Source organism: Colossoma macropomum, unplaced genomic scaffold (assembly GCF_904425465.1).
Source record: "Colossoma macropomum unplaced genomic scaffold, Colossoma_macropomum, whole genome shotgun sequence".
Classification (NCBI taxonomy): domain Eukaryota; kingdom Metazoa; phylum Chordata; class Actinopteri; order Characiformes; family Serrasalmidae; genus Colossoma; species Colossoma macropomum.
The window spans coordinates 22,084,296-22,110,568 of record NW_023494807.1 but is presented as its reverse complement, the minus strand read 5'-3'; the positions used below and the strand labels follow the sequence as shown (position 1 = coordinate 22,110,568).

The 26,273-nt window shown below is 37.2% G+C and overlaps 1 protein-coding gene and 1 pseudogene across 1 annotated transcript in view; one reads left to right on the top strand and one right to left on the bottom strand.

The window, feature by feature from the left end:
* Nucleotides 1–17,931, top strand: part of LOC118796709 (polymeric immunoglobulin receptor-like) — a 35,644-nt gene extending 17,713 nt beyond the window's left edge. Inside the window, exons 2-10 of the mRNA XM_036555762.1 lie at nucleotides 6,361–6,681; nucleotides 6,796–7,104; nucleotides 11,547–11,592; nucleotides 11,686–11,760; nucleotides 14,265–14,342; nucleotides 15,497–15,597; nucleotides 15,815–15,867; nucleotides 16,073–16,129; nucleotides 16,988–17,931. Of these exons, the coding sequence (XP_036411655.1) occupies nucleotides 6,361–6,681; nucleotides 6,796–7,104; nucleotides 11,547–11,592; nucleotides 11,686–11,760; nucleotides 14,265–14,342; nucleotides 15,497–15,597; nucleotides 15,815–15,867; nucleotides 16,073–16,129; nucleotides 16,988–17,044 (1,097 nt within the window). The 3' untranslated portion in view covers nucleotides 17,045–17,931. The remainder of the gene's footprint in view (nucleotides 1–6,360; nucleotides 6,682–6,795; nucleotides 7,105–11,546; nucleotides 11,593–11,685; nucleotides 11,761–14,264; nucleotides 14,343–15,496; nucleotides 15,598–15,814; nucleotides 15,868–16,072; nucleotides 16,130–16,987) is intronic.
* Nucleotides 1–26,064, bottom strand: part of LOC118796713 — a 50,502-nt pseudogene extending 24,438 nt beyond the window's left edge.
* Nucleotides 26,065–26,273: the final 209 nt, after the last annotated feature.

Genomic DNA, 26,273 nt, shown 5'->3' with positions numbered 1-26,273 from the left:
GTAAAAGGCAAGCCAATGCAGTAATTATAATGTACTACAGTAGCACAATGTAAATTTAAATTAGAAACTGTAAATTTACAGTAGGTAAACAAATGCTGTAATAAAATAATACTGTAATAATCAGTAAATAAAAGAGGTTACAGTTCAGATACTTTAAACTTCCAGTACTGTACTGGTGTCTGTTTTCGGTAAATTACTGTAAAATTGAATACAGTAATAATACAGTATCAAGCTGTAAATTAAATTGACAGTATATCTACTGTTAATTTACAGTACAGTATTGGCATCTGAAACAGAAACGTTTTTACAGTGCATAATGATGTGAAATGGTTGATTGTTTGATGTGAAATGGTTTACTGTAGAGAAACTTACTAACTCTGTAGTTGTGATGTCTACATCACAAATATGGCTGTTGTATTTACCATCCAAAACAAGCAGTTAAGCTTTACCTTCTTACTCGGTAAAATCCAAAAAATATGTTTCCCAAATGTACGTCTGTACCATAAACAGATTTGAAAATAAAACATAATTGAAATTTATTGAAAAAAAAAAAAGTTTTAGGACAAAATTTTATCACAAAACCTTTTTAAAACATTAGAAGCACCAGGTAGCATTTTCACCACCATTTTATTTGGTGTAGCTTTTAGAGACATTAAACTCTTAAGAAGTCTGGTTCCTATCACCACCACTGTGAACAATTCTCACTCAGGAAGTTTCTCTAGAACGGAGTAAAACTAGTTGAATTCAGCTTCAATGAGCAGATTTAGATGTGTATGTGCAGAGAAATCATCAAACTGTGCTAGAGTTCAGCTGCTTTACAGTTTAGAGGTGATATTTCTGGTCAGCTTCTGCTTTCCCAGCTCAAGTTCTCTGACTTTTCCCTCTACAGTTTCATTTACCCCTCAAACCCCCATAACAGGATTTAAACTTCTCATAGGCCCAATCCCATTTCTTATTTTTGCCCCTACCCTTGTTTTCGAGTGTCACCTTGCCCCTTGGAGTTACAAGGGGCAGTGATTGAAATCTTCCCCTAAGAAATGGGACCCTCAAATAAAGAACATTACTTCATTAACAGGCTACTAGCAGTGCTCTGTGGGCGACCCTGCCAGTCTGCAGTGACAGCAGAGGAGGGTAAAGTTCAGCAACCTCACTGCTGGGCTTTGGCTAAATTTAGGTAATCATAGGCTTTTAAAGAGGGGGATACGACAGTTATTTATTATTACACCCCTAATTCTTTGGTGTTACAAAGCTGAAGTCAGCTATTAGCCAGCTTCTTGTTCAAGTTTTCTCATTCCACCTTAAAATGGTGCAGCAGTCTAGCTAGCTACTGAGACATTAGCATACTACCTGTGAATTTGTATGATTGTTTTAAAGAAAAGGACCGTAATACATTGAAATGACATTAAACTAAGATAATACAGTGGTTACTTTATTTTTAACAGAAAAAAAAATCACATTTGTAGGTTTCTGGTCCCAGACATCTTGCCAGTTTGGAGTGAGTCTCTGAAGACCTCAGTTTGGAGGGACAGTTTATGACAGGCTTTGCACACATTTTTAGAGAAAACCTTTAAATTTAAAATAACATAATAATGTTTGTTTAATAATAGAAGACAGTATCCTTTTTCGTGAGGTTCTTCGTGAGTTTGGAAACTCTGAAATGGACCACTGTTATTTACTCTGTAACAATCACAATTTTGACATTTAAAAGCTGGTCGAATAAAGTCACGTCGTTAAATGACAACAAATGTTCCGGTGAAACACCCACATTATTTAAACGTCTAAAGCTTCCTTTTGACATTCGTTTTGGTTCAAACTGGGTTTCATCACATCCACCAAACAACATGCGAAGCAGGAATTTTTGTACGGTTCAAAAATAGAACTAAATGTTTACTAAACACTGTTTATCATTCTGCCTTGAAAGCTTCTCTGTTCTTATCTGAACGTTCAGTGTGATCGAACAACATTCCAACAGCAGAAAGACTGAAATTATCTAACAGACATTCCTGCACAGCCATGTTGTCTCTCCCAAATCGCAAACAAGTCTAATGATACCAACATACTTTGAAGTGACACTTAGGCCTCTTTCACACACACACTTCTGTGTGGTAAGAGTGAAGCAGCACTGTGACGACTGCAGCTTACACACATTAACCATTCACACACACAGTGGAGTGGTACAGCCAAGCTATACTGGAAATTCTCACCACTTGTAACAATGTTCTAGAGATGTTCTTTTTCTGAAATGATAAATCAGTTTCTTTACTTGCTTAATAAAAAGATTCTTTGTCAGACAGCATGCTGCATTTGTTTACCCTCAGCAGTTTTCTGATTTGTGATCATGCAAACATTTCAAGCTATAGGCCTATACAGAAAATGAGTATGTAGCATGAAATGTTTATCTAGTATGTGTTTAATAATGGCCATGATTTTCAAAACATTTTTAGTTTTTTATCGCTTTTCTTAGCTTAGTTACATGTATTTTGTATCATGCTAGATGTTTGCATCCTTTACATCTAGCAGAGGTAATAAGTCTTATGGTGGCATTATACAATGAAACTTTCATGCTAGTAGTTGCCTGTTGAGTTGCATGCAACATAATTCTCATGCAACTTGACAGTTACATAAAGCAATTCAGAAGCAACAAAAGTTGCATGGAACACATTCAGTTACTCCATTATTTAGCCAAATTAGCAAAACACACTTTTTGGGGTACACTGTAGAATTCTTCTTGAATAAAGTCATCAGCAAGGTTGTTATTTACATATGTCAAGCATTTTATAGCCTTTGTATATCGCTCATTTGAATGCCAACCAAATTTGAGCTATTTGTAGAAATAAAGGACATCAAGAGAGGAGAAAATAAATCATCTAACAACAAAGATCATCAATAAACCGTATTTTTAAAGGAAAATACTACAAAGACAATATGTCAAATGTGGAAAATGAGAAATTTTATTGTTTTTATTTTTTAAATATTTGTTCATTTTGAATTTGATGCCAACAACACCTTCCAAAAAAGTTGAGACAGGGGCATGTTTACCACGCGTTTGGGAATTGAGGAGACCAACTGCTGCAGTTTTGAAAGTAAAATGTTTGACCATTCTTGTTGATGTAGGATTTCAGCTGCTCAACAGTTCAGGGTCTCCTTTGTCGTATTTTTCATTTCATAATGCACCAAATGTTTTTAGTGGGTGACAGGTCTGGACTGCAGGCAGGTCAGTTTAGCATGTGATACATGCAGAATGTGATTTTATATTGTTTTGCTGAAATAAACAAGGCCTTCCCTGAAAAAGACGCTGTCTTTACGGCAGCATATGTTGCCAAAGCATGTATATATTGTTCAGCATTAATAGTGCCTTCACAGATGTGCATGTCACCCATGCCATGCGCACTAATGCACCCCTATACCATCATGAATACTGGCTTTTGAACTGTGCACTGATAACAAGCTGAGTGGTGTTTACCCCAGAGGACACAGTGTCCATGATTTGTTGGACCACAGGACACTTTTCCACTTCAGTCCATTTTAAATGAGTTTGGGTCCAGAGAAGATGGCAGAATTTCTGGGTCCTGTTTATGTATGGTTTCTTCTTTGCGTTTTTAGAGTTTTAACTTGCATTTGTGGATGCAGCAATGAACTGTGTTCACAGACAGTGGTTTTCAGAAGTGTTTCTAAACCCATTCAGTGATTTCCTCTACAGAATCATGTCTGTTTTTTAGTGCGGTGCCATACGAGGGCCCAAAGATCATGGCCAGCAAATACTGGTTTTTGGCCTTGTCCCTTGCATACAGAGATTTCTCCAGATTCTCTGAAACTTTTAATGTTATTATGTACCGTAGATGATGAAAAGCAAAAGTTCTTTGCTGTTTTATGTTGAGAAATGTTATTCTTGAATTGTTGCACTATTTGCTTGCACAGTCTTTCACAGAGTGGTGAACCCCTCCTCATCTTCACTTCTGAAAGACTCAGCCTCTCTGAGATGCTCTTTGTATACCCAATCATATTACTGACCTGTTGCCAATTAACTACCAGGTGTTTTTTTTTTATTATTATTACGCAACTTTACCAGCCTTTTGTTGCCCCATCCCAACTTTTTTGGAACGTGTTGTTGGCATCAAATTCAAAATGGGCAAATTAAAAGAAAAAAACAATTTCTCAGTTTCAACATTTGATATGTTGTCTTTGTACTATTTTCAATTAAATATAGGGTTTAAATTATTTGCACATCATTGCATTTTGTTCTGATTTACATTTTACACAGCGCCCCAACTTTTTTGGAAGTGGGGTTGTAATTATCACGTCATCAGCATTCTGAATGACTGTTAAACTTGTTTGATGGAGTTGAGACACCTGCAACTGTTGCGACTGAGTTTCAAGTGAATTCCAAGACACTTATATTATGCAACTGAAGTGCAATTTAGTTTCACATGGGTTTCAAGCAAGTAGTTGCATGGAAGTTTCACTGTGTAAAGCCAGCCTTAGAGCTAATTAGTTCACACATACTTACCTAAGACTTCTGTAAATGACTGGTTATTAATATCGAAGGAGGCAAAATAAAATTTTGTAACTCATTAATTAGTTAATTAATTAAGCATGATGCTCTAAAGGTCACTGGAAAATCTTTGAGTTCTGCACTTTACTGATGTTTTTCCCCTATGCATTAGATAGAATGAGTACTAGCAAAGAGGGGGTGGGGGGACAGGAAAAGCACTGAAGTGGAGGTGCTTCACTCAGAGGCAGGAAGAGTATTTGTCACTAGAGCCTCTTAAAGAAACATGCACTTTCATTCACTCATGAGTTCTTTAGTTCTATTTGTGTTACTCCTCTGTATCTCAGGTAAGATCAATGCTGCATCATTCCTTTGCGCTGAATTTGTGTTCTTTACACTTTCACTGCTTTAAATGCTTTAACTCATCCATGTCAGGGTGCAGGTGGACACTGACATCTTTGATGTGTTCTTCTTTTTAATGTTTTATATCTAACTTAATGTGTTTCACAAGAAGTGTCTTTACTTAGCAGTGAACATTTTACAGACACTGATAGTTGTGAAGTTGTTTCTGGGTTCACCCTTAGCAAGAAGGGCTCAATGTAGTATCAAAAAGCCCTGTAATTTATAGCAATAGAAATATTTCTGTAGAATCATTTTTAAAACATTTTAATAACTGATCATCATAACATTGTGGATGTGATTGTTTACCAAGTGGCACAGACACATTTATCCAAATGTTAAATCAAGTTGTAATGGTTCTGTATGTACAAAAGGGGTCCAATGTTATCAGGTCCACAGCATTTTTGAGACAAATTGGAATCCATGTATTTCTCTGTATAGTTTGTTTGTTTTACCCTGTTCATTAATGGTCAGGTCCTGACCACCTCAGAGCAGGTACTATTTGGGTCGTGGATCATTCTCAGCACTGCAATGACACTGATGTGTTGGTGGAGTGTTAGTGTGTGTTGTGCTGGTATGACTGGATCAGACAAAGCAGTGCTGCTGGACTGTGTTCATTACTGTCCACTCTGTTAGACACTCCTACATTGTTGGTCCACCTTGTAGATGTAAAGTCAGAGACGATAGCTCATCTGTTGCTGCACAGTTTGTGTTGGTCATCGTCTAGTCCTTCGTCACAGGACGCTGTTGACTGGATATTTTTGTTGGTGGACTATTCTCAGCCCAGCAGTGACACTGACATAGCCTTGCTGCAGGGTGTAATCAACTGCAGCACACACACACACACACACACACACACACACACCACTACTGTGTCAGCGTCAATGTTAAGAATGATCCACCACCCAAATAATACCTGCACTGTGTGGGTTCTGACTATTGAAGTAAAGGGTAAAGGGGAGCTAACACATTTTTGAGAGAAACAGATGGACTACAGTGTCTTATTGTTGAACTACAAAGTGGACCTATATGGTAAGCGGAGAGATTAGTACTGTCTCTGCAGTCAGCAGACTCTTTGTAGAGCCTTATAGCAGTGGGTAAAAAAGATCTTACGTGCTCTTTAACACAGCGCAGCTGTAACAGTCGGCCACTGAATGTGCTTCTCTGTCTATCCAGTGTAGCATGCAGGGGATGTGAGGTGTTATCTAAGATGGCTAATAGCTTTTTGAGTGTGCTTTGTTCTGCCACAACCTCCAAAGAGTCCAGCTTGACTCCTACAACAGAGCCAGCCTTCCTAATAAGTTTGTTTATTTAGTTTTGATAAAATGGACAACGAATGTAGATACAAGATAAGGGTGCCTAATAAAGTGGAAAGTAAGTGTATAATCATTGCTTATACTAATGGACCCTTGCAGAATAGTTTTAAGAGTGTAGGACTGAGGCTGTGGTATATTTTGGCTTCTTTTCGGCAGATTCTGAGAGCATGAAGACACTGAAGAATTTAGCTGTAAAACGTGGAGGATCTCTCAGTATTCCATGTTTTTATGATGAGAAATACAAATCAAACATTAAATACTGGTGTAAGGGGGAGTACTGGTCCTCCTGTGAAATAGTAGCCTATACAGACACAAGTGGAAGAACATCAGTCACTGATCATCCAACCCAGAATATGTTCACTGTGGAACTGAAGAGCCTCCAAGACTCTGACTCTGGATATTATTGGTGTGCTGTGGAAATTGGTGGGACAGAGACCCCTGATGACAGGGATTATTTATACCTGACAGTCAGTGCAGGTAAGAAGTCTCTTTGTGTGAGGCTGAATATGTTCAATGTCACTTAAAGCTTGTAACGTGTCACTTATGATGGAGGATGTATTTTCACCACTCATTCTCTGCCTCTTTATTCAGATCCTGCTGTGTCAGTGATAAACAGCAGAGTTAGTGGTCAGGAAGGGGGCAGTGTCAGTGTCCAGTGTCTCTACAGTGCTGAACATCAAAAGCAATGGAAGAAGTGGTGCAGATTTACAGACTGGAGCTGCTACAAAGTGGGGAGGACTGACACATCTCAGAATTCAGCAGTGCTGGTCAATGATGATTGGAGAGGATCCATTAATGTGGAGATGAGGGGTCTGCAGAAGAGTGATGCTGGCTGGTACTGGTTCAAAGCAGGAGATGTGGGGGTTACTGTTCACCTCACTGTCACTGAAAAACCTTCAAGTAAGATCACATTTATTAGAAATACTGTTCATACCTGCTGACTATCAAGCTATAATGTTGTTCCAATCACACCAATTTGTATCTCATTTTCAACAGTAACAACAACAAAAAACAGAAATCATTGAAATCATTTCAGGTCTGATTACAAGCAGAGCCTTAAAATGAATCAAATTAGGAAATAGAAAGAATAAACATCAGAGGTGGCAAGTAATGAAGTAATGATGTACTTCTATTTCGTTACTGTACTTAAGTAATTATCTGTACTTTGCTTGAGTATTTCTGTCACTTAAAACCTTTTACATTTACTCACTATATTTCAAAAGACAAATCTGTACTTTTTACTCACTACATTATCAAAACAGGCTTGTTACTTTATCAATTTATTTATTTATGTGTTTATAATAAAAAAAAAACATTTTTAAGCAGGCAATTATATTATGGTGCCTACATGCAAAACAGAATTGTACGGGGGGAGGAGCCTGGCCTTTTCTTATTTTCCCTGTTATATCAGAAACAGGACTACAAAATGCCAGAGGGCGCCCATGAGCGATTCCTCAATGAATAGGGGTGAATACGGCTAAACGGCTAAAAATGAAAAGTTAAAAAATTGTTTCTAAATCACTTGCCCAGAACGTTTCCTTAATTTTAGAAAGTAGAAGGATATATTTCACTGAAAAATAGCAAAGAAAACCTGTATGTTTCCTTTTTTCTGCAGCAAATGGGTTTTAGCCAGCAGAAAGCTAGCATTACCGCTACTGAGTGCTGATTGGTTGATGAGTGGGGCTGCTCATTGGCTGTTCGTGCTCACTGTCATCATGAACATACATGAGGCACCGTTATACACTTATATAACTCAAGACAACTCAAAAAAATAACTGCAGTGTTAAAATGTGTTATGCTGTTCTGTGCTCAGGTAATGGATGTATTCCTTTATATTAAAAAAAGTTTAAGCAGTTACAAACTGATTTTACTTATAGGCTCCATATTAACCCATTCATTTTGGACTCGCTCGGTAGCGCCCTCTAGAGTTTCCGTAGTCTGAATCGGGTTTCTGGTTCAAATTGGGTAGTGACAGGGGGAGCGGAGTAAACCTGTGGTTGACTACTTTCACACTTACAGGTGCAGCAGTGAGCATGTAGGGAAGAGGAGTAAAGGAAGAAACAAAAGAAAACTCACGCAAATAAGCACAAGGATGCTCAAACTATATTATATTCAAGTGTATATCTGTAGTGATTTAGCGGTTAAACCTAATTTAGCGGTGACACCAACCTCAAGTGATACAACCTCGGTTTGCTGATTGTTACTGAGACTTGTACAGAAGATAGAGCTAAGATGAAGCTGATAGCTTCAGTTCCTGTTCCACCTTAAATGATGTAGCAGTTACGTTCAGACGCCTGGACGAACGATAGTGTGCAACAGCAGAATTTTTTAAGGTGAAACAGAAATTTGAATAAGCTGACTTCAGCCTCGAGAGATTAGTGCAACTGTGAATCTGGCCTCAATATTATCCAATCTGCTGCCGGCTGACACAACAGGCAGCTCTACTAAGTTTAATATATTTGCTTCAATCTTTCTCTTTAAGCTCCAGTTGAGATTAATTGTTTTTTCTCCCATCTAAAGCTGAAAACAAATGTTAAAAAAACGTAGTTGTGGTGTTTTGTTTTTTTTTTGTGAATTTGGTACTTAGTGCTGTTTTACTACATAAAGTGGTATGCGCTTTGTGAAAATGCCAAAGCAAACATCTAACATTACTTCAGTGCATCGACCATAAATAGACCAAAAAACGTTTCATATCCTTTTCATATGCTTTTATCTACTATGATTAGGTTTAGGTGTTTAAGCTTGCTGTGTTGTATTTCCCTGTCTCCATACATCAGCTGTTTGATTTAACTGGGATTTTAAGGGGTTAACTTGTCGTCTTCTCTGGACAGAAGTTGTGTCTGTATTGAGCATGCTTTATACTGAAGGTACTGTAGTGTTGGTTGTGTTTGTGTGAATCCAGCTTTCTGATTGGTTGCTCTTGTTTTGTATCAGTGTGGAAGTGCTGGAATATGTAGAGTGATGACTGCACCGCTGACAGCCTATAGCCTTATGACATTGCAGGACATTAGCGTGTTTTGTTTTGTGTGTGTGTGTGTGTGTGTGTGTGTGTGTGTATGTGTGTGCGTAGTTTGGGGTGGGCTGGTCTGCATCATGTAACTGGTCTGAAAACAAATCCCACTGTGGAATTATCTGATTGTTACACGCCCCAGGGTGTGTGAGGCGGAACAGTCATGTTCCTGTGTGCCACGATATATAAAGAAGGAGATGGTGAAACAGTGGCTTTGTGTTCAAGCTCCCAGTTGTGTATATATATATTTTTTCTTTTTATTGAATACAATCTTTAACTAAGGCTTTGGTTTTTCATTTGTCCTTCGTGCAGTTTCACAGCTTAGCTCTTCATTTAAAAATATACAGAGACAAATTCATGTATGAATACTCAATAGAAGCTCATTCTAGTTCTTCACATAGAAGTGCAGTTAGACATGTCTAATATACATGTAAATAGTCACAAATACATGACATCATTATAATCAGCATATCTATACAGATATATATCTATACATACATACACATGTAAACTCTTACCACATTAGCGATTACTATAATATACAAATGCACTGACACATCAAATGGACTTAAAGCTTTCTCAATACTTCACATAAATACTCTCAGCTCCTTCCTTAAGCTCTGTTCAGCATTCTGCTCACAATACTATTCCCATTGCATTAGCTAGCTATTTTCTGCTGTGACTGCACTACATTCATTGGACTTTACCAAAATACTGAACTCAAACAAATGTAAAACCAAAAGTAAACAACATAAAAATTCCTAAAATTGCTTCTTTTCCAATAACCCGGTAAGCATTACATCCATGAAGGCAAACTGCCAGTGCAAGCTAGTTTACAGCTGCAAGTAAGTCAGTAAATGCTAACAGTGACTTAGCTAGGCCTACCGAACAGGGCCAAATGGCTAACTGCTAGCGGAGGCTCAAAGCTTATCTACAGGAGCCAACAGGCTAAAGCTAGCGGATGCTATAGCTTATTTGTAAGAGCCAACAGGCTAAAGCTAGCGGGGACTAAAGCTAGTGGACGCTGTGGCTTATTTATAACAGCCAACTGGCTAAAGCTAGCGGAGATTAGAGCTAGCGGAGCTACAGCTTGTTTACAAGGGCAAATAGGCCAAGCTAGCGGAGGTTAAAGCCAGAGGAGGCTATAGTTTTTCCATACGAGCTAACAGGCTAAAGCTAGCGGAGGTTAAAGCTTATCTACAGGAGCCAACAGGCTAAAGCTAGCGGATGCTATAGCTTATTTGTAAGAGCCAACAGGCTAAAGCTAGCGGGGACTAAAGCTAGTGGACGCTGTGGCTTATTTATAACAGCCAACTGGCTAAAGCTAGCGGAGATTAGAGCTAGCGGAGCTACAGCTTGTTTACAAGGGCAAATAGGCCAAGCTAGCGGAGGTTAAAGCCAGAGGAGGCTATAGTTTTTCCATACGAGCTAACAGGCTAAAGCTAGCGGAGGTTAAAGCTAACTGGACTCCAGCTTGTTTTATTATACAGCTAGATAGCTAGATACTTTATTGATCCCGAAAGAAATTTAGCAATATAAGGATTGGTAGGTAAGAGTTTTTAGAGATTATAGCTCTTAATCCTTTTAGCATTAGCGAAATGAACTTTACAGTCCCTTAAGCATGACCAGTTTATCCACTTACTCTCTCCACATGCAAACGGAACCACTATAAACTATTATAAGCTGAAACGTTTTAATACTTGGTGAAAGAACAACCAGCCAACGAGCGTTCGCCATTTCACAGTATTTGGATGTCACAAAATTATACTATTATTCTCACATATTCACTGTTTCTCACCATCAAACAAATACTTCCTATCATAGGTCCTCTTAACTCATCATATAGTGCTTATGTGAACTTATTTCATTCCCCTACCTGTGTGACAGGAAACACGTACAAATATATTAAAAAAAAAAATGAAAAATTATAAATGTGAATACACCTACAGTGTGATCTGGTGTTCAGTATTGACTGCTAAAGTAAAAATCAACAGTTTTTCTTTGTTGAGATTCCAACAATGTCCATCTCAAATTCTGGATTTTTGTGGGTGATGCTTGTAGTTCTATTATAAATCATTATGACCATTACGTACACTCAACAACAATGTATCCTTTTTAAAAAATTGAATGATTAGCAATCATTTAAAAAAAACAAATACTTGTACTTTTTATACTTTAAGTATGTTTAGGAGCATATACTTATATACTTCTACTTGAGTAAAAAATCTAAGTCATACTTCTACTTTTTTTGCTAAATTACTACTACTTCTGCCTAAGTAAGGAACTTGTGTATTTCTGCCACCTCTGATGAATGTTTATTTTGCACTTCTAGGTTCTACACCTGTGAGCAGAAATAAAGAGACAACAACAGCAGAGCTGTAAGTATTGACATTCTACTTTGTGTAAGCGTTCAAAAACTGCTGTACTTTCACACCTCAATATAGCCTGTTTTTGCTCTTTGCTTTTTGAAGAACAACTAACCCTCCTGCAGTAACAGCTTCTGAGAATGAACATGGCACAAGCAAGAGTGGGAAGATGCAAGATAAGTATGTGAAATTCAGATGAGCTGAACTTTTATTGATTTTAGTCACCCTGTAAAACAATAATTTCTAGAAGGTAAAACAGTGGTTTAAATGTCGGCAGTGTTGATCTGTTTTAAAGAGAAAGCCTAAACCCTGTAATATCTGCAGCTCCTGTGTTTCAACTATTTAAACTCACCGCCATTCCTCTAAACGTGGCTCTGTAAAATGTACGGCAAATGTAGCAATGTTAACTCATCCAGCGTTTCTTCTGGAATCAAGTTTATTAGGTAACACTTTACTGTTCATAAGGCTACATGAGAACCTGCATTAGCCTTTCATGACAACTGACTTAAACCTACACAAACATTTATAAAGACTTATGCCAATAAGAAGCAGTTGTCATAAAGGCTGCTATTGTCAACTTCCCTTTTAATCTGCCATAACACCTATGGCAAAAGATAGGTTTTTGCTGACATTTAGATGTCATAAAACCTTCTGGGTTGAAATAATAGAACAACATGACAGCTGAGTTTGTATCTCAGTGTATTTTTTGGCATGTTAAAGACATGATGGTAATTATATTACATAACTTGACAAGTGAGGCCAGTTGCAAATATTTAAAATGGAACTGGTTTAATTAAATTAAATTGTTGACATGTAAAGTCATTCAGAGTGTTTTGATGTAAAATGCTATGTTCTAGAAAAACTTGCTGAGTCAGAATTGTTTACAGTCAAGGTGAAAAGAACCCAATGTCTGAAGAGTTTAATGACCTTAAAGCTCCCTCACAGAAAGTTTTTACATGAAAAGGTTAGATATGCTGCCTACACTGCCTACACATTGTTTTATGATAGTTTTGTGATAGTTTTTGCTGAAAATGGATTTTAATAATTTATTTGAATCCATTTACTTTAATCCGTTCATGGTAGACATGTACACGCAGTGCCTTGCACAGTATTCCCCAAAGAAAATTAATTTTTTCAATTTTTTCATTTATGACTATTTTACAATCATCAAAATTACATATACATGATCGCCATTTTGATCCTGATCAGATCCCCAGATCCTTTGATCCTCAGATCCTGGAGAGAGCTACATTCCTGCAGTGTCTAGTTCCAACCACCATCAGCCACAGCTGCTCCAGCTAATTAACTTCTTCAGACGTTCCTGTTTGGCTGGATCAGGTGCATTAGTGTTATGTAAGGGAAGGGGCAGCATGTTAGGTTGGAATTAAACTCTGCAGGAAAGTTGTTCTTCAGGACCAGGGGAACCACAGCTATACTGTCTTCACTATAAATACAAGACATTAAATACCCATGTCAAATTATTTTACTATTAGTCAAGAAAGTGGTCTGTCAATCAGTTTCAACCAAAATCATTGCAGTTACATATTGAATTAATTGAATAATTTGGTCTGAATAATTATTTTAGGTATGTTTCCCAAAAAGTTCAGTGAGAGTATGTGTGAAACGAAACAGCAAGACAGCAGATGATTCATTTCTTTGGTACTACTTTGGTACTGCTCTCAAACTCTTTTCTCTCTTGGAGGTGGTGCTATAAAGGAACTGCTTTCCCATACTCAATATCCAGTTCTCATTGAAAAACTACCTTGATGTGTGATGGTTTCGGGTCATTTTATCAGGTTTAAAATGTCCAGTATGGTACTTCAAGAACTGCCTGTGAAATGCACTCTACTAGAAACAGGAGACAAATTAAAAAGCCACTAAAAAGTCAGCTGTCATAATGTACTGTTTTTTTTAACCCCAGAAAGTGTTATGACAACACTTATTGTCATCAATCATCAAAACACTTGTCACTTCAGGTGTTGCATCAACTTGACATTGAAGTTGTCTTTGTGACAGCTACTGTTTTTTTGGAATAAGCTTTTATAAATGTTTATGTAATGAAAGCATTATGTAATTGTCATGTAGCCTTATGAACACGGCCCTGCAGTAGTGTTAGTGGGTGTTAATAGGGAGTTTGTACCCCTTTGCTGCAATAACAGCCTCTACTCTTCTGGGAGTTCTAGACACCAGATGTTTGACCATTCTTATGAGGATTTGATTGCATTCAATTACAAGAGCATTAGTGAGGTCAGGTACTGATGTTAGATGATTAGTCCAGGATCACAAAAACACTCACTTTGTTATCCCAAAGGTGTTGGATGGAACTTTCTCACTCCAGAGAACACAGTTCCACTGCTCCACAGAACCACTGCTGGGGGGATTATTGCCCACTAGTTGACCTCTGGCATTGGGCATGATGACCTTAAGATCGTCTTCCCCAGAGCATCCATTATATTAACAGTGCTTGTCTAAAGAGAATATACAAGCTACATGTGTGCAGTTTAACTTAAATGGTTCAACTTTAAAGTAGCTGAACGGCTGTCTGACACTTTTGGACATAGTTTACCATGTGTTTCCATTCTGCAACACATTTAAGTGGTGCAGTCCTGGAAGTGGTGTTAGACTTTAAAAATAGCTGTACTTTCACACCTCTTTTTCACACACTTGCTCTTTGCTTTTTGCAGTAGAAGATCTGACCCTCCTGCAGTAACAGCTTTTGAGAAGGGACATGACACAAACAACAGTGAGAAGAACCAAGATAAGTAAGTGAAAAGCAGATGAACCGAACCTTTATTGATTGTATATTTCAGATATCAATGAAAACGTTTATTACTGAACGATAAGTCAAAATACATGAACCAGGATGTGTCTCTCTTTAGTTTAGTGAGTACATTAAATGTAAGCAATCCTAACTTACACTATGTCCAAAAGTTTGTAGACACCTAATCATCCAACATTTCTTCTGAAATTAAGGGTATTAGTAGTGTAGTAGGGTTTCAAATCGAAAGTAAAGGCTGAGCTGTGCAACTGACGCGTGTTCCATACTGGTAGCCTATCCACCCGAACCACACGGATCCTCGGTACAGTCCTTGACTTTATTACTCTATTTCAGTTGCAAAAGAAAAAATACAGCTTAACAAACGTGCATCTTAGTTCCACGTGTTCCCAAATCTAAATTCAGTCCACGGCACAGCGACGTGGTCAGAAAACCGTGCGGCTCCCTCGTTTTCTTAAGGGAAAAACACACAAAAAAAACATGCGCGCATCACGAGACCTCAGTGTAAAACTTTTGCGTAGTATCAAAGCCTGCATTAAGGTAAAGCTATTGGATTAACATAACATCTAACCATATACATTTCAAAATTACGGACATAAATAAAAACAAAACACTATGCCCGTCACTAGAGCTTTAAGAAGCATTCATAAAATGAAACTCAAAAAAAAGAGAAGCAGTGCATTGCGATGTTGAGCAGAAGCAGGCACGTGTGAGGTTATGTTGGAGATTGTTTTTTATTTTAGCTCTAACTGGATTGTGCTATTGCTTCATATAGTCCTCTGCAATATGTGATGTGTTATAAACAGTGCTAGAGCGTGCAGGTAGCATAGACACTGGCCCTTATGTGTGATGCTCGATTTTTTTATGGTGGCGTGGTTTTTCACACTTCAATACAGCATGTTATTTTTCTTTTGCTTTCTGCAGATCAGCTGCCTCTTCTGCAGTAACAACTTATGAGAAAGATTTAAGTGATTTAAGTGAGAGAAAGCAACACAAGTAATTTACACAAGTCAAATGTTGATGAACCAAACTTTTATTCATTCTATACTTTAGATACAAAAAACTTATTTGGCAGCATGTGTATTTTAAAAATGTTAGGTTTAATGTAAGGTTATCAGTGAAAGATATTATTCATTGCAGCAATGGAAGTACCGTGCTTATCTGGGTTCTACTGGCTGTAGGCCTGGGGCTGCTGCTGTTTCTGACCATCATTATAACCTGCATGCTGAGAAAAAAGTGCAGTAAGTTTTCACTATCTACCATTTTCTTACAGGACATTTTTGGCATGCTTTTAAAATGTTGCTATTAGAAAGGATGGGGTTAATGACTATTACCAAATGTCCATGTTACGCTATCTTGTGTACTATGAATGTTGTGTTATTACATAAGTAGATAACTAATTCATCAATAATGACTAGTGTGTACGATAATCTAATTCACTCTCTCTCACTCTAACAGATGGAAATCAAACAGAGACCAGAGGGAGGGTCAATAACACTTCAGTTGACACAGTCAGTATTGTGGTTATGGTGCATATTTGCTTTTGGTGGTTAAAGCCACGGTGCAGTAGTTAGTGTTGTGCCTCTCTTTCTTCAGACTTCATAAGAGTGTTGAAAGCTCATTTGTGTGTAGAAAATGAATATAATACTTTTATGGATCCTTTTTGGTCATCTAATTTTGACTTTGTGTAAAACAACATTTGTTTGTGTAAAACAGACACCTATGACTGAAAGCTCAGTGATACACAGCACTGTGATTCATAAAAATAAAAAGGTAAGACTATATATATATTTTTTTTACACACAACTGTATATCAGGGCTGTAGACACGGGTAGGCCTACATTGGCTACCCAATCAAATGCTGAAAGGATATTTATGAAATTGGATTTTTTTTCTGCCCATTTTCAATTTTTTTTATTATCACAAAAGCTACAATGGGCTTTGTCATCAAAGGTATGACATAAATGGTCCATCAACATTTTCCTGCCTGTTATGGCAGTAATTAGCATAGGTTGAGTAGGTTTAGGTGTTGTTCCTCTTCTTTGTACATCTCATCTGTCAAATGTACCCCAGTTGTCTTCATTGGGTAAAAATAGTCTCTGTGGTGAGTGGATGCATGCCTTATAGAAAAGGTGTTGCAGTGTTGGCTGTGTTTATGTGAATCAGACATTCTAGTTGATGTGTATACAGTTGATGTGTATGCTATTGTTTCATATCACCATAGGGTGAAAGCATTGGTAGGGTGATGACTGCACTGCTGTCAGCCGTAGGCTATAGCCTGATGTTACAGTGTGTTTGGAAATTATATCTACCATGTTGGCCCACACACTTTTTACTGATCTACCCAAAAAATTCTTTCTTCCTAAACTAGAGTGAATTATGTCCACAGCCTTTATCTACATCGGATCATGAAAATGATGTGATCTACAGCAGTGTAACCACAACTACCAAAAAAGAAAACTAAGTGTTAAATACACCCATTATCATCAGTAACAGATCACAGTTTTGATCACTTGATAGTTCGAGTTGAGTGGACATTAGCTGGTTGAAGTGTTTGAGAAAAAATATAAAGATAGCAATATATTATGTGTTTAGATGCTCCAATATTTCTAAACCTGTCCTATTTTCCAGCTCTCCCAGTCAGTCGGAGATGATGAGGTGATCTACAGCTCTGTAGTTTTGAAGTAAGAGGTGAGAGAGTCTCAGAGTGAAGGTCAAAATACATCTGCTGTGACGGCCCATAATCGACTGTTATTCAAATGAATGAAAAATCAGTTGTACCCCAAATGTTGCCGATTGGTCAAGCTATGTTTGATGTTCCAAAATCTATTTGGGTGACATAGACAAATTTATTTATATAAACACATTTCATACACAAAGGCAATTCAATATGCTTTACATGAATAAAAGCGATAGAATATAGTTTCATAAGAAAAAATGAAGGCAAAGAGCTTAAGAGTGAAAATGTGTAAAAATTTAAAAAGAAACTAGCAAACAGGCTTATTACTGCTAACAAACACAAAAAGTCAATAGTCACACAAATCTTTTCATAAATCCACATGCCTAAAATGTCTCTCCACCCACTTCAAACCACATCTAGGTCTTCATTAAAGTTGTGAGGACTTGTTGATGTGGTTTAGGACACAGAATGACTTACTGCGAATTACAGAAATGCAAAAACCTCCTTGTGTAGCTGAATGCTGTAGGCGTCCACTTTACAGGTGTTGTGCTGAATTCTGAATACCCTACAAAATCTGACTCCTCTTTGCATTCATGCACACCACACACTACATTAGTGATTCTGTTTACATTTTTAAACATCATCTTCAGGTCAAACACTCAAGATTGACACTCATTTATAAAAATTGACCATTGATTTCTAGTGTTTGTTAGCAATGTTAGCCTTGTAGATCCAGTGCTAAAGTAAAGAAGCAGAATTTGGGCACCAGTCATGTCTTGGCTCATTTACTACATCTGAGGTCAGTGGAATATTTGCTGTCATAAGTGTTGAGATATTTGTTGTGACATTACAAGTTTGGAGTATATATATGATTAGCAACTTCCTCAGTAGCCTATGGAGCATTTAAAAAGCAGAAGTGTTGCATGTGAAAAAGTGTTTTTATTGATAAAAATACAACTTATTTTACATGTAAAAATTAAATATAAACATTAAATAATTACAGTTTCACTTCAGTTTGCAGATTTTTAATTCTAGTTTATAATGTCTACAAGGAAAGAACAGTAGTTTTTTTTTTACATTTAATAAAATTCCACATTTATTTCTATGTGTATAATATTTTTCTTGTTTACATTGAACTGCAGATGTGAATTAAAATGATGTATAATGTCTCAATGTGGATTAAAAGTTAAAACAACTGAAACCAACTGAAACCAATCCTTCTGTCACTTATACTGAAATAGCTGATAATTAATGAGAGTTTGTGCATCATATCTTTTCTACCTCTAGGGGTTTCTATATACACATGATCAGCAGTAGTTCTACATCTAAGTTTTACACATTTAAACACACACACACACGCGCGCGCGCACACACACACACACACACGAAAATAGCTACATCACGTTCTGTGCATAAAAATGTGTGTGAGGTTTATACACAAAACTGTGAGAATGTACACTTGAGAAATGGGTCTCCTGAAACTTACACTAATCTAAGCTATTATAGCTTCACATTAGTAAATCACTTCCATTTTAAATACAAAATTTCAAGAACATTTTTGAAGAGAGTATGTCTGCTTTTATATAAACAGAGTCTGAATGAACTTTACAGTTTTCCAAAAAGAATTATGAATAAATGTGAGGATCATAGTTTTGCATTTAGTTTCATGTCACTTAAAAAGCAGTAGGTCACTGGAAAGATGTAACACAGTGACAAACACGCTCCTGTTCTAATTTCATATTGGGGAAAAAATATATATACACAAAAACAATGAAGTTCACAATGTAAAACATCAGATACTATGTTTTTGTACTGTTTGTAATTTAATACAGTTCAACAGAATTTATTAATCACTGCTTTCTGTTTATATTGCCGTTGTACACACTGTCCCAACTTGTTCTGGAATTGGGTTTATATACTGAATTTTGGATGAGAGGTGGTGCAGTTGGTAGAGGACGGGAGTGACGTGAACTGATTGTTGGGTTTGTGTGAGACTCTGTTGGCTGAGTTTTTAGTGTGTAGTCAGGGTTGGAGTTTGTTCAGAGAGACCAATAAAATTAAAAACAGCTGTCAAAACAGGAGCTCATTATGCAAGAAGAAGAAGAAATACATTCTAAACTGACATTGCTGATGGACCTGTTGCTCTGCCCACAACAAAAGCTCAGATACAAAAGCTGCAGAATAGCTTCTTAAAATCTCAACACCTCCAGGATCTCAGTGTTTGTGGAATCATTCAGTTGTATGTGAGACAGAACTGCTCTGACTCTCTGAAACACAAAACAAAGCAGCAATAAATCACAACCTATATAAGCTCAAAAACTGAGGTATCAGACTATCAGTTTATATCTTGTGGTGATGATAACAGATTCTATAATGTGTTATCACTGTATCACGGTGGGGCTCAGACGACAAGAGGAGTTACACTCCTAAGACCTGGAGTGAGAAAATGGTGGGAAAAGCCAAAAAAGGAGCATGCTCTCTGCTGGTGGGCAGCGGTGACACAGGCTGATCCCTTACAAATAGTTAATATATCAGTGACACTTTAATATTTCTATCATAATGTATGTAAATGATTATAACATTCAGCCTACATGCAGAGAATAAGCAGGGCCTGTCAGATAGCAATAAATGAAGGGTTTGGTTCCAAATGAATTAAATCACTTTTGAAGAATTTATTTTTCTCATGATATGTTGTACCTCACCTTGTATTGTTGTAGCATTTTTTTTCTTTTTTTTAACCCAGTTATTTCCCCAATTTAGCCGTCGCCAATTCCACCCGCTAGTTAGGACTCCCCCAATCACACCATCAACGCCAACACAGGGTTCCTCTGAGACCCGTGAAGCCAGTCACCGCTTCTTTTCGAACTGCCGCTCACGCAACGTCATTGGACAGCTGAACGCACTTGGAGGAAAGCGCCAACCGACAGATCTGTGACGTCAGATAACAGACGCCTGTGTTCTCTTGGACTCCCGGCTACGGATGGCTGTAGCATCACCAGGGATCGAACTCGCGATCTCCTGTTGATAAGGCCAACGTTAGACGGTTGCGCCACACGGGAGCTCGTAGCCTTTTTTTCTTAATATAATATTGTGATAATGTTGTAAACTGTGATAAAGGTTAGTTTAATACTGATTTATTACATTTTTAACAGCACAAAAAAAGTCTGCTTAGTACTGATGTGGCAATTGTGCGGCTCTACAAGCTGACAAAGACGTCCAAATGCATGACTTAACTTTTTTGTTTTATTGCCACAGGACATGTCGGTGGTAATTGTATCCGGTGCAACAAGATGTAATTCAACTCTGTTGTAGCACAACACACATAAATATACAATATAATACATGTACAGTAAACAATATACAATACAATACACAGTATACAAGATTTAACAGTAATTTCACGTGTGCATTCTTACAAATGCTAGAAATCTTACAGCCAGACTATATTTACACTACTCAGGAGTTTAGTAACCTTACAGCAGTGGGGAAAAAAGCTGTTCTTAAAGCGGGATGTCTTGGTTTTTATGGATCTATAGCATCTCCCAGAGGGAAGAGTTTGAAAAATACGGTAAACTGGACGAGATTGGATTTTCACTGGGTTTTTACATTCTGTGTCTTCCTATGATCCACAATGATCTCCACTGTTTTTGATGTATTAAACTGGAGGTCATTGTTAGTACACCATGTTACTGATCTATATATGTCTGTAATAAGATCTGTTATGGTGGCATCATCTGCGTATTTCACAATTTTAACAGATTCACTGTGAGATACCAGATCATTAGTGTAGTACACAGTACACATCCCTGAGGCACGCCTGTACTGAGTGACAAACACTGATGTTAAGTTATTGATTTTAACAGACTGTTTCCTTCCACTTAAAAAGGACAGAAACCAATTGCATAAAGCTGGGTTTATGTTTAAATCCATTAACTTTTTGATATTCACCATCTTAAAAGCTGAGCTGAAATCTATGAAAAGAACACGTACATAATTGTCAGTAAATTATAAATGTCTCAAAAAATAATAAAGAGCAAGGCATAATCAAAGATGGATTCTTTTCAAATCGTGCATATAACAGATTTAATTTGTTTGTTAAGTCCACATCATTGTCTGGTACAGGCAGAGACAGTGCTTTATAATTGGTCATCAGCCTCAGACTTTTCCAACTGATCTAGCTCATTAATTTTCACCTTCTCCTCCAACCGCTTTGCATAGCACATCTTCGCTTTCCTTATTGCAGAACACAATTCATATTTTCCTGCCTTATATTGATCTAAATGATCACTTGAATATGCAAAATTCTTTTTTGATGAAGTATTCTCAGATCCCATGCACCATAAGTACTGACCAATACTGACCTCTTTCATTCTCCTCAGTGCTTTTACTATGGTTTTTACTCACTTGGGTTTCACAGTGCCAGAACATGTAATCTCCTCCGTAGTGAGAAGAGATAAGAAATTAAAACTTAGAAGGATAATTTACAGTTTTAACACAGTTAGAATGTAACTGAACAATCTCTTTGTCTAGAGTTACTTGATTTTTTACTCTAAGGATGTTCGTTTCAGTAATCTCATCATATATATGTCTAGGAAAATACTCCCAAAACTTGCTGCATAGTCATATCATATTTAATAACAACAACAACAACAATAATAATAATACTAATAATAATAATAATACACACAAACACACACATACACACACACATATATATATACACACACATAAATATATATATATATATATATATATATATATATATATATATATATATATATATATATATACCCCATTTGCAAATAAGTTGGGATGCTGTGCAAAATTTGATGCCAACAACACTTTCCAAAAAGTTAGATAGGTGCAACAAAAGGCTGGTAACGTTGTGTAGTGATAAAAAAAAGAAAAAAAAAACACCTGGTGTTTAACCGGCATTATCGAGTATAAAAAAGCATTTCAAAGAGGCTGAGTCTTTCAAAAGTTAAGATGAGGAGGGGTTCACCACTCTGTGAAAGACTGTACAGGCAAACAGTGCAACAATTCAAAAATAACGTTTCTTAACATAAAATAGCAAAGAACTCAGAAAGCAGTCGGTCTCCTCAGCTCCCAAACACTTAGAGTGTTGTTAAAAGAAGAGGTGATGAAACACAGTGGTAAACATGCCCCCATTCCAATTTTTTTGGAAGGTGTTGTGGGCATCAAATTCAAAATGGGCAAATATTTTTTCAAAAACAATATTTCAACAATGTTTTAACATTTGCAACAATGTTTCCATGTTTGCAATGTTGTTTTTGTAGTATTTAAAAATATGGTTTACATGATTTGCATATCATTGCATTCTATTTTTATTTACATTCTGCACAGCATCCCAACTTTTTATGGAAATGGGGTTGTATATTTAAACAATATATAAACTGGCTGCTACCTGAATTCCAAACTGCTCTTGTAAAGCTCTAATCAGCATCATCCAAATGTGAAAAAGTAAAACCTGAGACACTGAAACAAGTTATAACACTTACATGTCTGTCTGTAGTCACAATAGCCAGATTTCCATTCAGCTGTCGAATTGAATTCAACCCAGATGGACTACTTTCTAAATTTAAAATGGCTGCCAAAAAAAGTTTGATACTTTGATTGCAGACAGTGGAAAATGTAAATCACAAAAAGAGCTCTGTAAGTTGACACTGACAGCTATGAATTAAAAAGCATTTGAAAATTTTGACAAGAACAGTAAGATTATTCATGAATAATACCTGAGTGAACTTCTCTCTCACTATGAACCATCCCGCCTACTGAGATCACAAGGTGCTGGCTTACTATTAGTACCTAGAATTAATAAAGTTACGTCAGGGGGGAACGCTTTCTCATACAAAGCCCCCCGGCTTTGGAATAGTCTTCCTGTTAATGTTCGGGACTCAGACACAGCCTCAGTGTTTAAGTCTAAGCTAAAAACTTACTTGTATAGTCAAGCCTTTGGTAATTAGGTTTCCCTGTCAGTTCTATAGCTGCCAGAGTCTCTGCTGCTCAGCTAACACTGTAATTTGTGATCAGTCACCCATTATAGAACTGACTCTCTATGTGTTTTCCTCTCTGTGTGTTTTCCTTTCTTTTCTTCGCCGAGTTGAACAAGCTGCCCATCCTGTGCGTCTGATGCTGCTGCCTCTTCTGCCTTGATCGGGTGCCACTGCTTGCCAGCCCTCTGGACCGGCTTACCACCATTGAGCTTCATGCTGTACAACGCCGTGCAAACCTCACCCTCACAACCTGACGCCACTGATGCTGCTGCTGCATGAACTAAACTAATCAAATTAGTCATTTGCTCCACCTGTCTTCCCTGTTTTTGTACTTTAATACTTTATACTAACAATGTTTACTATCCGGTGTCGACCAGAGGAGGATGGGTTCCCCTTCTGAGTCTTGGTTCCTCTCAAGGTTTCTTCCTGTTTCTCTTAGGGAGTTTTTCCTTGCCACTGTGGCCACTGGCTTGCTCATGGGGGCTTGGACCTGGATTTCTTTTGTAATGCTCATTTCCTTGTAAAGCTGCTTTACAAGGAAATGAGCAACACCTGTTGTAAAAAGCGCTATATAAATAAACTTTACTTACTTACTAGATATATTATATAACATAGAGAGATTGTTTAAACAATAGTGTTTTGTTTTTACACTTTGTTTCAACCTTTTAAACTTTGTGCTGCCTGTTCAAGTGTAGATGGTCGACTGTAGCCAGTCTTCTATGGCCAGACAAAATACCAGCACAGTGCGAGTTTTAGCTGAGTGAATTTTGTGATTTCAATTAAATTTTTATTTTCACTAAGAACACTATCATTTGAATTAATGAACACTTTCCCCATTTCACTATGTGGTCTATTAATTTTATGAGATGTCAGTAGTGTAAAATGATCACATTACCAATTTATCTGTTGATTTTCATTTCGGTTTATAAGCACTTTGTTAGAAAATTACAGAAACTAATCAAAGTTGACTGGAATACATTTTGAATTACTACACTTGCTAATTCATATAAATACAAAAAATTGTATGATAACAAAAACAAAAAAATACTCAAAAATTAAACATATTTATCCACCATTTCTGCTCTCACGTCTACATCTCTCTGAAAAATTAAATGTCTGTCAGTGAATTGGGATGTAAGATTAAATGTTGCCCCTATATGTTTAACCTAAGTTGATAAGTGGTATGAGGACAGCGCCTGAGCCCCGAGCACCAACGAGAGGCACGAGAGTGACCGTACATGGAGTGTTTACACTTTCTTGGGTTTCCTGACTGTTTAAAGTTGTAGTCACTGCTGTTGGTAACATAAGAGAAGAAGAAACAATTTGGTGTGAGTGACAACATTACAGCTTGATGGTCTGCAGGTATGAACAGAATTTCTGATACATGTGATCTTACTTGAAGTGACAGTGAGGTGAACAGTAACCCCCACATCTCCTGCACTGAACCAGTACCAGCCAGCATCACTCTTCTGCAGACCACTCATCTCCACACTGACAGTTCCATTTCCATCATCACTGACCAACACTGCTGAATTTTGGGATGTGTCAGTCCTTCCCATTTTGTAGCAGCTCCAGTCTTTAAATCTGCACCACTTCTTCTGTTTATTCTTATATTTAGCACTGTAGAGACACTGGACACTGGACACTGCCCCCTTCCTGACCACTCACTCTGCTGTTTATCACTGACACAGCAGGATCTGAATAAAGAGGCAGAGAATGAGTGGTGTAAGCATGTTCCTACATCATAAGTGACAGCTTACAAGGTTTAAGTTAGCGAACATGTTCTACTTCACACAGAGAGATTCCTTACCTGCACTCTCCATCAGGTACAAATAATTACCGTCATCAGGGCTCCCACCAATTTCCACAGCACACCAATAATATCCAGAGTCAGAGTCTTGGAGGCTGTTCAGTTCCACAATAAACATATTATGAGTTGGATGATCAGTGACTGATGTTCTTCCACTTGTGTTTGTAGAGGCTACTATTTTACAGGAGGGCCAGTAATACCCCTTACACCAGTATTTATGGTTTGATTTGTATTTCTCATCATAAAAACATGGAATACTGAGAGATCCTCCACGTTTTACAGCTAAATTCTTCAGCGTCTTCAGGCTCTCAGAATCTGCAGAACAGAAGCCAATTAATTCAGCATTACCCTAGAACTACTTCAGAGGAAAGAAAGGAGGAAGGAGAAATGATTATTATGTGATACAACTACAGATGGGAGTAGCCACACTGCACACTGAAATGGGCTGATAGGGTTGTGCTTGTCTTATGTTTTTCCATTGCATACATGATGAGATTTTCTGGAATAGGCTTCTGGCTGCTTGTATTTCATAATAATAATAATAATAATAATAATAATAATAATAATAATAAGTGCTTTTCAAGAACCCAAAGACATATACTATTACATTAATACATATAAAAAGGATTTGGTGACCTCTCTGGTGGAAAAGTGTAATTGTACAAAACATGCATAGGAACTTTGTCTTTATCTGTTCTTCTAGGCAACACACTTATAACAGGCCATTCAATGTACCAAAAAAAGTGATATGTTACCAAATTTTCAAATAATGAACTCCAACAGATGAGAATCATAGTTTGCTTGAATGATTTTTTTTTTAAAAGTATCTGCCTGAATTAAATTGTCTGGTGCAGAATCGTGGCTTCCTCAAACTGCACCACATCAGAAAGAGGATTAAAAGTGGCCACCAGGAGATGATTTTATCAAATAGCAGCTATTTATTGATTTTTTCAAAATTCCTTGTATTATTAACATTTTATACCATTTGTACTTTAATATGCATCATGTCACTGCAAAATGTAGAAAACAGGTTCATTACACCGAAGCAACGTCATGTAATACAAGGTTAACAAAAGTGTATTAAAGCAGTGAAAGTGTGAAGAATAAATAAACAGTACATGAATAATACAGCTGATCTTACCTGAGATACAGAGGAGTAACACAAAGAGAATTAAAGAACTCATGAGTGAGTAAAAGTGCCTGTTTCTGTAAGAGACTCCAAAAACAAATACTCTTCCTGCCTCTGAGTGAAGCAGCTTGCCTGCAGTGCAGTTCCTGTTTTTTCTTTTTTTTTTCTTTTCTATGTTTTCCCCATTGTCTTTTGATGTTATTGACTGTGGAATAATGCAGAGTGCAACATTAAACCAAACATCAAATGTAAACATTTAGAATGTAGATAGATAGATAGATAGA